The sequence below is a fragment of the Xyrauchen texanus genome, chromosome 39 (genome assembly GCF_025860055.1).
Source record: "Xyrauchen texanus isolate HMW12.3.18 chromosome 39, RBS_HiC_50CHRs, whole genome shotgun sequence".
Lineage (NCBI taxonomy): Eukaryota > Metazoa > Chordata > Actinopteri > Cypriniformes > Catostomidae > Xyrauchen > Xyrauchen texanus.
In genome coordinates this window covers 2662143-2677731 of record NC_068314.1, presented here as the reverse complement: position 1 = coordinate 2677731, position 15589 = coordinate 2662143, and the positions used below count along the sequence as shown (strand labels likewise).

General features: G+C 43.5%; 1 protein-coding gene across 1 annotated transcript in view; it reads left to right on the top strand.

The window, feature by feature from the left end:
- LOC127632515 (CLIP-associating protein 1-B-like) overlaps positions 1-9280 on the top strand; it is an 85499-nt gene extending 76219 nt beyond the window's left edge. Inside the window, exons 40-42 of the mRNA XM_052111131.1 lie at positions 1566-1772; positions 1885-2001; positions 8688-9280. Coding sequence (XP_051967091.1) covers positions 1566-1772; positions 1885-2001; positions 8688-8774 — 411 coding nt within the window. The 3' untranslated portion in view covers positions 8775-9280. The remainder of the gene's footprint in view (positions 1-1565; positions 1773-1884; positions 2002-8687) is intronic.
- Positions 9281-15589: the final 6309 nt, after the last annotated feature.

Here is a 15589-nt window from a genome sequence, read left to right as displayed (position 1 = left end):
GACCAGAACCCTTCCTAGAGCTGGCCGTCCGGCCAAACTGAGCTATCGGGGGAGAAGAGCCTTGGTGAGAGAGGTAAAGACGAACCCAAAGATCACTGTGGCTGAGCTCCAGAGATGCAGTCGGGAGAAAGTTGTAGTAAGTCAACCATAACTGCAGCCATCCACCAGTCGGGGCTTTATGGCAGAGTGGCCTGATGGAAGCCTCTCCTCAGTGCAAGACACATGAAAGCCCGCATGGAGTTTGCTAAAAAACACCTGAAGGACTCCAAGATGGTGATAAATAAGATTCTCTGGTCTGATGAGCCCGAGATAAAACTTTTTGGCCTTAATTCTAAGCGGTATGTGTGGAGAAAACCAGGCACTGCTCATCACCTGTCCAATACAGTCTCAACAGTGAAGCATGGTGGTGGCAGCATCATGCTGTGGGGGTGTTTTTCAGCTGCAGGGACAGGACGACTGGTTGCAATCAAGGGAAAGATGAATGCGGCCAAGTACAGGGATATCCTGGATGAAAGCCTTCTCCAGAGTGCTCTGGACCTCAGACTGGGCCGAAGGTTCTCCTTCCAACAAGACAATGACCCTAAGCACACCGCTAAAATAACGAAGGAGTGGCTTCACAACTCCGTGACTGTTCTTGAATGGCCCAGCCAGAGCCCTGACTTAAACCCAATTGAGCATCTCTGGAGAGACCTGAAAATGGCTGTCCACCAACGTTTACCATCCAACCTGACAGAACTGGAGAGGATCTGCAAGGAGGAATGGCAGAGGATACCCAAATCCAGATGTGAAAAACTGGTTGCATCTTTCCCAAAAAGACTCATGGCTGTATTAGATCAAAAGGGTGCTTCTACTAAATACTGAACAAAGGGTCTGAATACTTAGGACCATGTGATATTTCAGTTTTTCTTTTTTAATAAATGTGCAAAAATGTCAACAATTCTGTGTTTTTCTGTCAATATGGGGTGCTGTGTGTACAATAATGAGGAAAAAAATGAACTTAAATGATTTTAGCAAATGGCTGCAATATAACAAAGAGTGAAAAAATTTAAGGGGTCTGAATACTTTCCGTACCCACTGTGTGTGTGTATATATATATATATAAAATCAAATTAATTTAATGATATGCTGATTAGTTCATTGGATTAACCGCAATTAATAAATTCTAAATGTTTGCTGAGAAAGCCCCTAAAATAACAATAATTAAGCACAATGTTTAAATAATTATACAAATTTCATTTATTATAAATGTATATTATAATCATTCAGATAATTAACATGCATTTCATTGTGGCAAACGAGTAAAGCAATAAGACAATGTATATTGAACTATATATATTTTTGTATCTAGGCTTTAGTTTTGGTCCTCCGTAATACAGAGACACTTTCCATCATCCATTCAAAGCCTGATGATACAATCAAGTCCAACATTCGAACAGAGTATTCTGTTTCATTCAGAATTACATCACATTATGGGAGTCAATTCAGGTTTCTTGTTGACTTTATTGGCAGCAGAAGTTGCATCTCTGCAGTTTACGGCACCATACATGAGTTTATGTGCTCCACAGGTGGTGCGGGCCGCAGAAGAAACGGCAGCGACACTCGCGAGCTCCATCCACTCCGAACAGTGCACTAAAGTTCTGTGTCCGATCATCCAGACGGCCGATTACCCCATCAACCTTGCCGCTATTAAAATGCAGACCAAAATCATTGAGCGCATTTCCCAGGATTTCCTGCTCCAGCTCCTACCCGACATTATACCAGGACTGCTACAGGTACACACACGCAATCTGTCTGGAGCACTGCAGAAACACAGACAAGTGGAGCGATGCAAGCAGTGAAGCGTCCCAGTGCTGTTACACTAAATATGGTGTGTGTGTGTTTCAGGCTTATGATAACACCGAGAGCAGTGTACGGAAGGCCAGTGTGTTTTGTCTGGTGGCCATTTATTCTGTTATTGGTGAAGATCTGAAGCCACATCTACAGCAGCTGACCTGCAGTAAGGTAATATATACTGTAACACATATAAACCAAAGGTTTGATTCGCAATGTGTCTCTGCTCTAAAACCATGTGACCTGCTTTGCTGTCTATTGTCTACATAGGCAGCTGCCTTCAAAGGCAACACCATAATTGAAATTAAACTTAATAAACAGACTCAGTAGTTGCTGATTTGAGTGAAGAATCTGTTGAAGGATATTATGCAAAATTCATAATTCATAAATGTGAGTCAGCAGTGTGTGCACACAACCACCCCACAAAGTTAAAAGTGCACCCACTCCTCTCCTATATTTCTATTCATCAAACAGTTCAACAGTTCTATTCATTCAACAGTTTTTGTTTCTGCTCTAAAGTGAAGTGATGTTACAGCAGGTCACGCCCACAACTGGTGACAGACTCCACCCTATTATCATAGCTCCTCCCCTGAGTAATCTACACACAGAGCAGATACAGTGAGAAGAATAATGTCTCTTAAGTGTTCTGTTGTTGCTTGTAACACTGTTAAGGATGGGCAAGGAGTAGGCGAGAACCGGCTTGTCAACATAAATTATAATTTAATGCAAACTTAAACCAAAAGCACAAACACATAAACATAAACACACACGACGGACATGCCCGTAATTCTCTCTCTCTCGAACCATCGTCATTGGCCGTCTTTATCCCTCGCGCACCTCATCAGACCGATTGGGGACCGGGTGCGCGATATTCCGACCCAGCCCCGCCCCTCTCCGCTCCACATTGCTGTAAAAGTGAACATAAGAGTATTCATGCACTCCCGGCATCAGAGCCACTGAAGACGCTGTGGAAAAACTGGACTGGTAATCTGGCATACCGGGTATTTTCCCGGTGGGCCGACGCACTTTGGGGCCGATCAGGGGTGGACTGGCCATCGGGAGAACTGAGCGGGCCGGTGGGTCGGCCGCGATAAGCTAAAATGAGACACCGCGTTATGCAGAAAAGGACAGTTGCTATGTAAAATCACTTACACACACACACACACACACACTCACACTTACTCTCTCTCACACACACAAAACAAACAAACAAACAAACAACCGCCATTCGCCACTAAGTGGCGGTGACGTCACCACGACGCTTGTGCCAGGCTATGTGCACGTTAAGGCCACGTGAAGTGTCGAACGCCCGCTGGCAGGAGGTCACGGGACAGATCCAACCGGTGACATGGGTCGAATGACTGAGATGACTGGTTGATGCACCACCTGTGCCCCCTACTGTGCCAACTTGCTGTGCTTTAGCCACCCTGCGCTCTGCTCGTTGTTGTGAGCGTCACTCCTCTGCCCTCCGTTGTTGTTGGAGGCGACTGCCTCCAACTGGCCAGCAGCATCCTTCACAAGCCTCCTCCAAAGAGGCCGATCTTGACACTGCTGGTACCAGTCGTCGGCAAGTCCACTCAGCTCCAGATCCTCCTGTACCACATCACTCCATCTCTTCTCCAGCCCGTGCGCATCCGCTTAGCCCCCTCTATCCGGCCAAACAATAACTGTTTAGGCATGCGGTGGCCGGGCATGCGGGCTACATGACCCAGCCAACGCAACCTTGCCTGCCGGAGGAGCTCACCGATGGGACTTTGTCCACATCTTTCAAAGACTTGTGAGCTCCTCACACAATCCAGCCTGGTTAAACCCAGGATGGATCTTAGGCAGGCCAGCTTAAATGTTTCTAGCCGGCGATGATGTTCCATTAGGGGGGTCCACGTTTCGCAAGCATAGAGAAGGGAGGGAATGACCGTGGCCGAGAATACTTGAAGCTTTGTGCGGAGCGACAAACCGGGTAGCTTCCACACAGCATTACGCAGCCGATGAAAAGATAATGCCGCTCGACTGATTCGGAGTGAGACCTCTGCTGTCAAACCGGAGCTGGTCATAAGCACACTTCCCAGGTATGGAAAACACTCCAATCTCTCCACAACTGCCCCATCACCAATTGGGAGCTGTGGGGGTGTAGTGTCCGTTGGTACATAATACCCAGGAAGGTGCTTAGTTTTGGTTGGGCTGATGGTCAGGCCCCATCTCTTAGTGGCAAGCTCCAGGTTCATCAGCAGCACCTCCAACTCCTCCTCTGAGTGAGCAGCAATCACCAGATCATCAGCATACATAATGTGGTTGACCAATAGGGAGCCATCCCTTGACTGCACCCGGGCATCGATCAGCCTCCCATTATATCTGTACCAGATGGAAATTCCTCCAGTACAGCCATCGAAGGCTTCACAAACCACATGGTCAAAATAGATATTAAATAATGTGGGGGCCAGAGGACATCCCTGTCGCACTCCAAGGTGAACAGGGAATGGCTCCGACTCCCGACCACGTAGTTTTACCCGGGCCCGCTCGCCATCATGAAGGTCCTTAATGATCGCGAGCAGCGGGTCTGGGATTCCGAAAGCACGAAGAACAACCCAGAGCCCAGGCCTACTGATGGTATCATAGGCCTTGACCAGGTCAATAAAGCAGAGATGTAGGTCTTGCTGGAATTCCCTACACCTCTGCTGTAGCAGACAGACAGAGAATATGGCATCTGTGCAAGACCGCCCCTTCCTGAAACCATACTGGGGCTCCGCAAGTCTCTCCTCAGCGTGCCTGGCAAGGCGATGTTGAATAATCCTTGCCAGGACCTTTCCTGGCACACTGAGGAGTGAGATGCCCCTATAGTTATTACAATCTGAGCGGTCCCCCTTTTTAAAGAGAGGGACCACCAGGCATCCTTCCAATTCTGCGGAACCCGCCAGTGGTCCAGACTGTTGTTATGATGTCATGTAGGGCAGTCCGTGCACAAACACCACCCTCCCTCAGCATTTCACTGGGGAGATCATCTCTGCCCGGTGCCTTTCCTGGCCTCAGGCTCTGGATCGCCTTCAGTACTTCCTCTAAAGATGGTACCTCAGCCAGCCACCCACAAGGAGTGACTTCTTCCTTCAATATTTGTGGCACCGCAGCCCCAGCAGGGTCATCCCCACTTTGTCCCACAATGTTTTCCAGGCTCAGGGACTTCCCCTCCCACAGGACCTCACAGACATGCTCAGCAAATCTGTAAACCTGTTTCTGGGGGTCGGAGATTGGATCACCATTCTTTCCCCTAATGATGGTGATAGGTGTGGCGCTGCAAGTAACTTTTTTGATAGAATTAAAGAGCGATTTGTGATCGTGGGCCACTGAGGCAGACTCCATCTCCTCAGCAACCCGCGACCACCAACCATCCTTGCAGCGCCTCACGGCTCTCCGAACCTCCGAGCGAAGGCTGCGGTAATCCTCCTCATTCTCTGACGTGGGATGCTGTAGACGATGAGAGTGGGCCTGTCGCTTTTTCTCAGCCAGCCTGAACACCTCCTCTGTCAGCCAGGGTTTCTGAGGAGGTCTGGACCGTGTGCCCAAAACTGCCATTGCAGTTACATGAGCCACAGCCCTAAACCTCGCCCATTTCCCTCGACATCCAGAGGAGTGGGGGACGATGCCAACTCCAGCTGCAAGCGATGCTGAAATTCTCGCTTGCAACTTTCATCAGCTAGCCTAGACCAGGCCACTATGGGTTTGAAAGGGGCCCTGGGTTTACACCCACCACCGGAGTGGAAGAATGGCAGGCGCATCCTACAGATGACAAGTCGATGGTCAGTGGGCAGATCAGCTCCACGGTAGGTCCTGGTGTCAAGGACATGGGCCCGCATCCGCTGTTCCGTCACTATGTAGTCCAGCAGATGTTCTTGCTTGGACCCGGCATGCATCCATGATGTTGTGTGGATGCGCCGATGACGGAACAGTGTGTTGGTAATTACAAGCCCATGGGCTGCACAAAAATCTAGCAGCCTCCTGCCGTTGTTATTGAGCTGATCAGGCCCATGTTTTCCAATCACTCCTGACCAGGTGCTAGCATCATGACCAACTCGGGCATTGAAATCACCCAACATGATGATTCTATCCCGAGGGGCCACTTTAGCCAACACCTGTGACAGGAGGTCATAGAAGGCATCTGACTCATCGGTCTTTCCCGCATCCCTCCACGGATGTTCGTCTTCGGTGGGGGCATAAATAACCACGACCACCACTCCTCGCCTCTGGTTGATGGGAAGGCGAACCCAAAGTAACCTGGGGCTCACAGCTTCCCACACCTCGCCGCCACGCTCCCACGCTGCCTTCATTCTCTTGTTCAGAAGAAGAGCCACTCCCTGTTGTTTGGCAATCGCCTGCCCCGAGTAGAGGACAGTCCACCCCTCATAGTGGCAAGAGCCAGAGCCGGTCCACCGGACCTCCTGAACACCACAGAGATTCAGGCGGTACTGGTCCAGCTCCCGACAGAGGAGTGGCAGCCTCTCCTCCGCTGTGAGTGTTCGAACATTCCACGTGGCCATCCGTAGTGGCTTTTTGTTGTTTCTGGAGGAGCCCCGAGGGTGACACACACACACACACACACACACACACACACACACACACACACACACACACACAACAAGGGCATCAATAAGTGGAGCTCTACAGCCATCTTTTGGTCATTGTTGGCATTACAAGTCGTCTATTATTTTCCTGCTGATGACTGCAATCTGACGCACACGCACGCACACACACACACACACTCACTTGCAAAATAAATATTCTACTATAGAAAGTTTGAAATTGCTAAATCATTACTCTGATTCTTCTGTTTTATACTATAATTGAACTTTCAGAATTTTGCAGTTAATTTCCAGAGGTGGGTAGAGTAGCCAAAAACTTTACTCAAGTGGAAGTACAAATACTTAATGTTAATAATACTAATTTAGTAATAATTACTCGAGTAAGATAGTATTCAATACAAAAGAATACTCAAGTAGTGAGTAACTAGTTACTTTCACATATAAAGTATTCCTATATTCCAGTACACATTTAACATGCATTAAAGATTGATTATTAATAATAATAATAATAATAATAATACTATTCGTTTTATTGTTAATAATGGAAATTATCGTCATTCACCACCATGTTGTTCCAAACCCATATTACTTATTTCTTCCATGCATCAAATTAAAGGGATTCTTTGTCCAAAAATGTAAATTCTCTCATCATTTACTCACCCTCATGCCATCCCAGATGTGTGTGATTTTCTTTCTTCTGCTGAACACAAATTAAGATTTTTAGAAGAATATTTCAGCTCTGTAGGTCCATACAATGCAAGTGAATGGGGATCAGAACTTTGAAGCTCCAAAAGCACATAAAGGCAGCATAAAAGTAATCCATAAACTCCAGTGGTTTTGTGAAGCAATATGATAGATGTGGGTGAGAAACAGATCAATATCTATGACTTTATAATAAAGATAACCTCCTTTTTATTACTATTAATTTTCCTACCTGCCCAGTAGGTGGCGATGTGCACAAAGAATTGAATCACCAAAAACACAAGAATAAGAATGTGAAAGTGCATATTTATTAGTAAAAAAGGATTGAAATATTGAACCAGTGTAATATCAATTCTTTAATGCTGCATTTATGTGCTTTCTGAGCTACAAAGTTTTGGTACCCATCCTAGTATAAACTAACATAGCTGAGATATTCTTCTAAACATCTTTGTGTTCAGCAGAAGAAACGAAAAACACATCTGGGATGCACGAGTGTGAGTAAATGATGCAAGAATTTTCAATTTTGAAAAATTATTGCTATAAGGAGATGTTAGACAGAATGCTAACCTTAATCATCATTTACTTAAACTTCATGTTTTTTCCCTCCATATTTTGAAAGGGAATGTGACCCTCACATTCTGTCTAACATCTTTTGGGTTCCACAGAATGCAGAACGTTTAATGGGGTTGGAACATCATGAGGGTGGGGAAATGATGATGTAATATTAATTAAAGGCTGAACTATCACATTAATGCCTTTTGCCGTTATTTAACAGCTTTATACATCCTGCGTGAATTTAGTTCGGTGATGGTCCAGCATTGACAGTGTTGGAAGAATTGAGATAATTAGTTCTGTACACTAAGGGTAAATTGCACTTTATCTCTGTGTTTGGAAGCTTGTTGTTCATAAGACAAACCATCCGCACCTGTCAAACTCAACCTTCCAAATGGGGCCGGCTTGGTCGGATGCTTGGGGCCTCAGAAATCGTAAACCTGCCCCTGCACATTACAACCCACCTCTGTTCTCATTTCTGTTTCTTGATGTTCATTTTCTTGACATTATTATACATTTACTTTGAGTTTTTAAATTATGTTTTAAATAATTATTTGTAGAAAAATTATTATTCTGTTTCTGTATTCACTTTGTAACACCATGGTCAGGTTTGATTGTTAACTGCAAACACTGACACTTCAAATAAAAATATGCTAAACTTTGACATATAATAGTTTGATCATGTTTAAATATATATCCTAATGCATATCTTGTGATCAAATATAAAATGAGGTTATAACAAGTCATCAGACTACGCAGTATGACTACAATGACCGTGAATACCAAAGGGAGTTGCCCAATACCACAGGAGGGTTAAGACTGCATGATAAGGAGAGAACTGCAAGCAAATAAACCGTAATAAATGATTGTTATTCCACTGCCAGTGCAATCATAATATTTATATATTATTAATAACATATTGGTCACCGATATTTCATGCACCCCTACTCAAATGCTGTGTTGTAGTCAGCAAAGGGACTTTTTTGAAAGAGATCTCATGTGTCTATTGTTTTGTGTTTCCTGTGACTCCTGCAGATGAAGCTGTTGAATCTGTACATCAAACGGGCTCAAACCACCAACAGCAACAGCAGCAGTTCTTCAGACATCTCGTCGCACAGCTGAACTACTCCCTGATGCCCCCGACATGTCCTGCTGAATCCAGCTGAATTTAGACATCCTTTAACTCTGTCAAACGCTCGTGCACAAAGAACTCGTGCAGCTGTCCATTGTGCAAGGAGATCCTGTTTAAACGCACGTGTCAATGCGCCTTATTAAAAGGCACATGCTTTATTTAACACTATTTTAAGAGGTGGTAACAACTTGTTTGCATCTGAATTTAAACAGACATCAGATTTGTACGTGAGGCAGTGGTTGTGCCAACATTACCGTCCCGTCTGTAAGAAAACTGATGTTATGCATTTTATTCGGCAGCAGAAGTGTGTTACGTTTCTCATCGCATTTAGTTTCTCTTTAAATTCAGTATTAGTTTTTACTGTTACGTTTATTTAACAGCTTTGCAGTGCCGTATATCTTAAGATTTCATGCAAAAATGAAAATTCCTTCATTATTTACTCACCATCATGTCGTTCCAAACATTTATGACTTTGTTCTTTGGAGCACAAATGATGACAGAGTTCAAAAAAAAAATATATATATATATATATATATATATATATATATATATATATATATATATATATATATATATATATATATATATATATATAATGTTACATATCAGTTCCATTTCATATCGGCCAATCAGAAGCTGCGTTCCTTTTAAAGCGTTGTGTGTTTGGCTTCAGTGACGTCATGAGTGAATGTAATGCCCGTCGCGAGACTACAGTGTGAACCGCTTCTGCCTCATTCTTTGAGCTCTTAACAGATATCAGAGTGAAGGAAACATTCGTTTTGGGCATTTTAAAATATGCAAGATCAAAGACTGTATTTTAACAGTACTTTATTTTATTTCTGGCCGACAGGTGAAGCGTTTAAATGGAAGGTTTCCTTGAACGAGAAAGAGAAATATTAGTATATCATTTTGGTGCATAATCTCTCATTCCAGAACTGAATTAGTTTGAGTCTCAGTCACATGAAGAAACATGTTTAGCTTGAATATGTTTTAAAAGGACCGTGATATTCAACACAAAGGAGGAATTTTACACTTAACACGTTTCCTTTTGTGATTAAGGACCATGTTGAGACCTTTTTAATAAAAATATCAGTAAGTATTAAACTCTGCTTCAATTGTGCATTAAAGAGTTGATGTTTCAAAGCTGAATTGAAGTTTTGCTAATTAAATATACTGTAATTAAATATACTGTAATTAAATAACGAAGGCGTTAGTTTTACCGAATATTGAGACACTTGAACACGATGTCTGAAGCAAAGTTATCAGTGGAATTCGTAAATTTTTAGAGCAATAACTTTAACAAAAATAATCCAAATTGGATTTTGCTAGTAGTCAAATCACTGTTTGAACCCAGTTTTCTGGTTTTAAAAAGGCACGATTACTCATTTTGTAAGATGTTTTAAATATGGGTGCTGAGTTGAATTTACTCCGTGCTATTGCTGAATATTTCACATTTTCTGGTTTGATTGAAAAGCCTCACCATGTACTCTCACATCCGTTGTCTCGGAAAAGAAAATGACCCAAAGAACATTCCTCACAAACAACTACAAATCTCAAGATGTTTCGTCTGAATGAATCGTCTACAATCCTTTTAGTCTTTGTTAAGACTATTATTTAAAATAACAATCAAGACTTTAAACTTGTATTTGCTTTTTACATGATTTCATATTGTTTTTCTCTTATTTTGTCTTCAGCACGCAGGCAATCGTTAAAAAAGAGCTTTCTGGAAGAAATCATTCAAATCTTTTGCTGTGTCTTCAGAACAAAAACCTTTTAAACCACTGTTAAAAATATAATAATCATTACATATAAAGCGACATATTGGCATATTGTAAATACTACATGACCACAGACAGACCTCACAGGATCTTTAATGCACCTGAGAGAGACGTTCATTTACAAAAGGGAAAGACATGACAGAGTTTTGTTTATACGCTTTGCTTATTTAAGTAGAGAAAGACATGTAGAGTTTCATGTGCGTTTGATTTAGATATTTAATATTCACATCTGTATTTATTTCATTCTTTGTGCTTTATGGCAGCTGTACATATGACCTGTTTTTGTTCATGTAGAATCGCAATCTGTAAACTTAATTTGCTCTAGATAAACAAACCTCTTGAGTTTTCCATCTCTGTGTCTCGGAGTGCTTTTATTTATATTGGCATTTTGATTTTAGCAGACAAACTAAATGCACTTTTACTGTGGTATAAACAAAAGAAATTAGGGTCATAAAAGTGTTACTATTAACATTTTTGGTAATGCAATGGCCTGTCATCTTGAAGTGTTTAAATATTCATGCAAGTGTTAATATTGAGTTTATTAATAGTGATTTTGGGATGAATGGAACGGACAGGTGTAGTGTTGATGTATTGGCTCCCCGGATCTGTTTGTGTCTCTGTGCACATCTCTCATTAAATACGATCAGTCAGTGATTGTGACAGAAAATGAAGCAGAGTTTAATTGCAGGACATTTCATCAGAAAAGGTTTCGTTCAGTTCTTCACAAAGACAAAAGCAGAACAGCCCGAGGCCGAGCAGGAAATTATTCATGTCAGTAGAACCTCAAATTGAAGTCCAAATCAGGGTCAGAAGTTAAGGGAGGCTTAGGGCAGTGGTGGTGGTGTAGTGGTCTAAAGCACATAACTGGTAATCTGGTAATCAGAAGGTCGCTGGTTCGACCCCCACAGTCACCACCATTGTGTCCTTGAGCAAGGCACTTAACTCCAGGTTGCTCCGGGGAGATTGTCCCTGTAATAAGTGCTCTGTAAGTCACTTTGGATAAAAGCGTCTGCCAAATGCATAAATGTTAATGACAAAAATGCCCCCGAAATTCAAAATGTGGGGGCAAAAAAATGTCCTCAATGAATATCCTACACACACACACACACACACACACACACACACATTTCTCAATACACACATTCAAAACACACTCTGACATCCATACCAACACACACACACACACACACACAATTTTAACTGCATCATATATTCAGTTGTCCTGCCGTGCTCTATAATACAACAGAGAATAGGGGAAAAGCTTGTATTTGCTCCATAGGCTAAACATGAAGAAAAAGTAACGCCATCTGGTGGTTTTATATATATATATAATTTTAAATTAAGCCAGCGCTCCGGAATGAAAGCGTAATATCATAGAATTCATTATTTTATGCTTTAATTGCACTGAGATCAAATATAGCAGTTTTAATGGTTTCAATGGGGAAATTTTTGTCCTGAAGGTCCCGAGTGTAATTATTTTGTGTACACGGTGTGTTATAGATGTGTTATAGGAACTGATGTTGAAATATCACAATTCCCCCAAAAATACACACCTTTTTTTATGCCGTTAGCATCAACACAGACAAAATGATCGAAACAACAAAAATGTCCCAAAGGTCACACAAGGGTTAAGCTAGTTTCAAGTAATCAGACTGTCTTTAGAAAGGTGAAATGATGCGAGTTTAACAACCCTTAGATCACCTCAAAGACGTCACCAGAATCTCCCTCCGAGATCATCCAGAAAGGATCATGATATGACAGAACGCTGTGCGAATCATCAATGACACGATCATAATTATTGATGTCTGGAGATCTACATGTGTTCTGACACGCCGTCACTGTCCCCTACCGTCACAAGACAAATATCATCATCTTCATGATCCACAAGAGAAATGAGAACGTGCAGTGAAGCTGAAAATGGCAGCGAGACGTTTGATAATCTGTGATTGTATTAGTGTGATATCAGCGGTATTCTCAGCCATCCGCGGTGACAGATCAGTTACATGGAGGAATTGATATACTGTAGAGTTTATTCTTTGTCATTAATCATTTGCCGAATATGACCCATGGATTAATGGAGACGACCGATTCCTGTTTGCACAGATTTAGCTTTTTCTGAATCTAGAAAGTCCTTCAGGATATTCATAAATTAAAGTCAACATGAAATTAAAATTGACCCCATTTACTTAAGTTATACACATTTGTAAGGGGGTTAAATGGGCAAGGAGGAGGCGAGAACCGGCTTGTCAATATAAATTATGTTTAAATAAACTCAAAACAAAAAGCACAAACATAAACACACACATGACGGACATGCCCGTAATTCTCTCTCTCCCAAACCGTCGTCACCGGCCGCCTTTATCCCTCGCGCGCCCCATCAGGCTGATTGGGGACCTCTTTCCCTGGGGAGGGGCGTGCTTTGCGCCCCGTCAGGACATCCCCGACTTCCTCGACCTGGGAGGAGACAGGAGGGGCAAAAAATAAATAAATAGGCGAGGGAAAAGGCCAACACGTTGCGAAAGAGAGAGAGAGAGAGGAGAGAAAAAGCTCACTCACCGGTTCTCTGATGTACCGTTGCGTGGTCCTCGAACACTCCTCCACACTCTCCGGTGGACGACAGCCGCTCTTCTCCTGGCGAACCGGATTCAAACATCCGACCCCCAGTGGACAGAACGCCCCTCCGCTTTTCTGGCGGCACGTGGGGACACTCCACCCCTGGCAGCTCCAGGCGGTCGGGGAGTTGCTTCCCTCCTCCCCTTGCGGACGCCGGTCTTCCCTCCAGCCCTCCGCGTTTCTGGGGGACGGCAGGGCACTCCTCCGCCCCCGGCAGCGGCTCCCTCGCTCCGGGCGGTCGGGGAATCCAGTCCCCATTCCTCCTCCTTCCCGGGTTTTCGGAACCAGTGTAAGGGGGTTAAGATGGGCAAGGAGGAGGCGAGAACCGGCTTGTCAATATAAATCATATTTAAACTCAAAACAAAATGCACAAACATAAACACACACATGACGGACATGCCCGTAATTCTCTCTCTCTCGAACCATCATCACCGGCCGCCTTTATCCCTCGAGCGCCTCATCAGGCAGATTGGGGACCGGGCGTGCGACATTCGAGTCCAGCCTCGCCCCCCTCCGCTCCACAACATTTTTTGGTCTTTTTGCATGATTCATAAAATAAATTTTTTCTTATTTTTCCACCTATAAAACAACTGCTGACATCACCAAGCCCTCTTTATTTTCAACGCTTCCCCTCCAACCACCGCTCGTTGAGACACTTTTTACCATCCAATCAATTGCTGATGGATGAAATCAAATCCTGGCCTACTTTTTTTCCCCCATTGAATATCCTGTTTCACTCGGAAATACTACCGTAGCCTTAAAGGAATATTCCTTAAATCAAGTTAATCTCTAAACGGCAAAGCATGCCACAACATCGGAAAGTAGTGTCTGTCGCATGTGTGATTGTATTAAAGGAGTATCCCAAAGTAGTCACAGTGCGCATGTGGAGTTCATGTCCGTAAGAGCTTGCGGTCAAAAGTGCATACTTTGAAAGACTGAGCGCTCAACCGTGCACGAGTTGTAACGGTACATAAGAAGTATGTTCTAGTGTTAATAGACATGATTTCAAATCTCATTTCCGCTTGAGTTCAATTCAGAAATGGTGCATTTAGACTCATGACTCACATGTCAGGTGACCAATCACAACACAGCTTGAATTTATGCAGCTGCAAATGAGATTTGAGAGCAGCAGCAGAGGAAACGATTATTTACAGTGTTTTATTTATTTATTTTACAATGTTTTAGACCTTTATGCAGCTCAGTATTATAAATCACCATCCACTTTCTTTGTAGGGAAAAGAGCAGCCCGGACCATCAGCTTAACCTCTCATTTTGCATTTCAAGAAAGTCCTACGGGTTTTAAACTCGAGGGTGAGTATATTTTAAAGGGTGAAAACACATCTTTCAGTATTTCTTTTACTCTTCACCTGAGATGTTTTGTCCTAAATCCTTAGATGACTTTCCCCATACACTTTTAATTGTTTATTTAAAGATGAGAAACCAAAGTAACCAAAGTCTGGGCATGCCTAGTCACTGCTGTGCCACCGTGTGCTTATTCCTCATCAACATTCACCCAGCCGGAGAAAATTAATTCTATTAAAGACCTCAATTCCCTGCGCCAGACCTCACTGTTTAAACATCTTTTTAGTGTATGACTAGAGCATATTTCCCAAATCTGGCTAGGAGTGGCGTTTGGGTCAGGTAGGTCGAGCGCATGAAAGAGGATGACTTCATTGCGCGATGACTGCACCATAAATCATCGCCCGTTTTCTATAAATCACGGCAGATGGCAGGGAGCGAGCGTGGACTCGTGGGAGTCCACCAGCCCTAGTGCACACCGTGAGGAGAGGACTGCAGCAGACGCTGGCAGCTGAGCGGGTCAGGGCGTGGATGATGTCGGATGAAGTAAGGGGGTGTGGAGGGAGCCCGTCGGCAGCTAGCAGTGATGAGATGCAGACTTGAAGGTCCGTGAGGCCCACCTCTCCAAACTGGCCTGCGTTTAACACGTCTAATCGGCCTGATTAATATGTATGTGCTCCACTCCCGCGGCCCGTGTGAGCACTGTCAGACTGACTTTAGATGTCTCGTGTTCTGGGATTCTGGGGGGTGAATTTGCCCGTCCTGTCATCCATTATGGTTATGAAGTTGTAATTGAGCACACTATGAAATTTAATGCATTTGCATAGTAGTGCTTGTTGGAGACTGAATCAAATCCCCCCTAATGTCATTATCTCAACACGGCCCAGCCAGTAAAGATGCACTATTGTGACTTTTACAGAAATGCCGTTGACGGATTGTAAAGGGTAGGCTATACTTTACAAGTTTTTAGGTGCGTCTCGTGCACGGTCAAGTTTAGCCTTTTGAAGTATACTGTTTTGTCCTCAAGCTTGTACTTTACCAACACGTTTGTCACAGACGTAAACAGTCTGCATGTCTAGAAAGATTAAGGCTTGAGTAAACTGTGGTTATCTGCG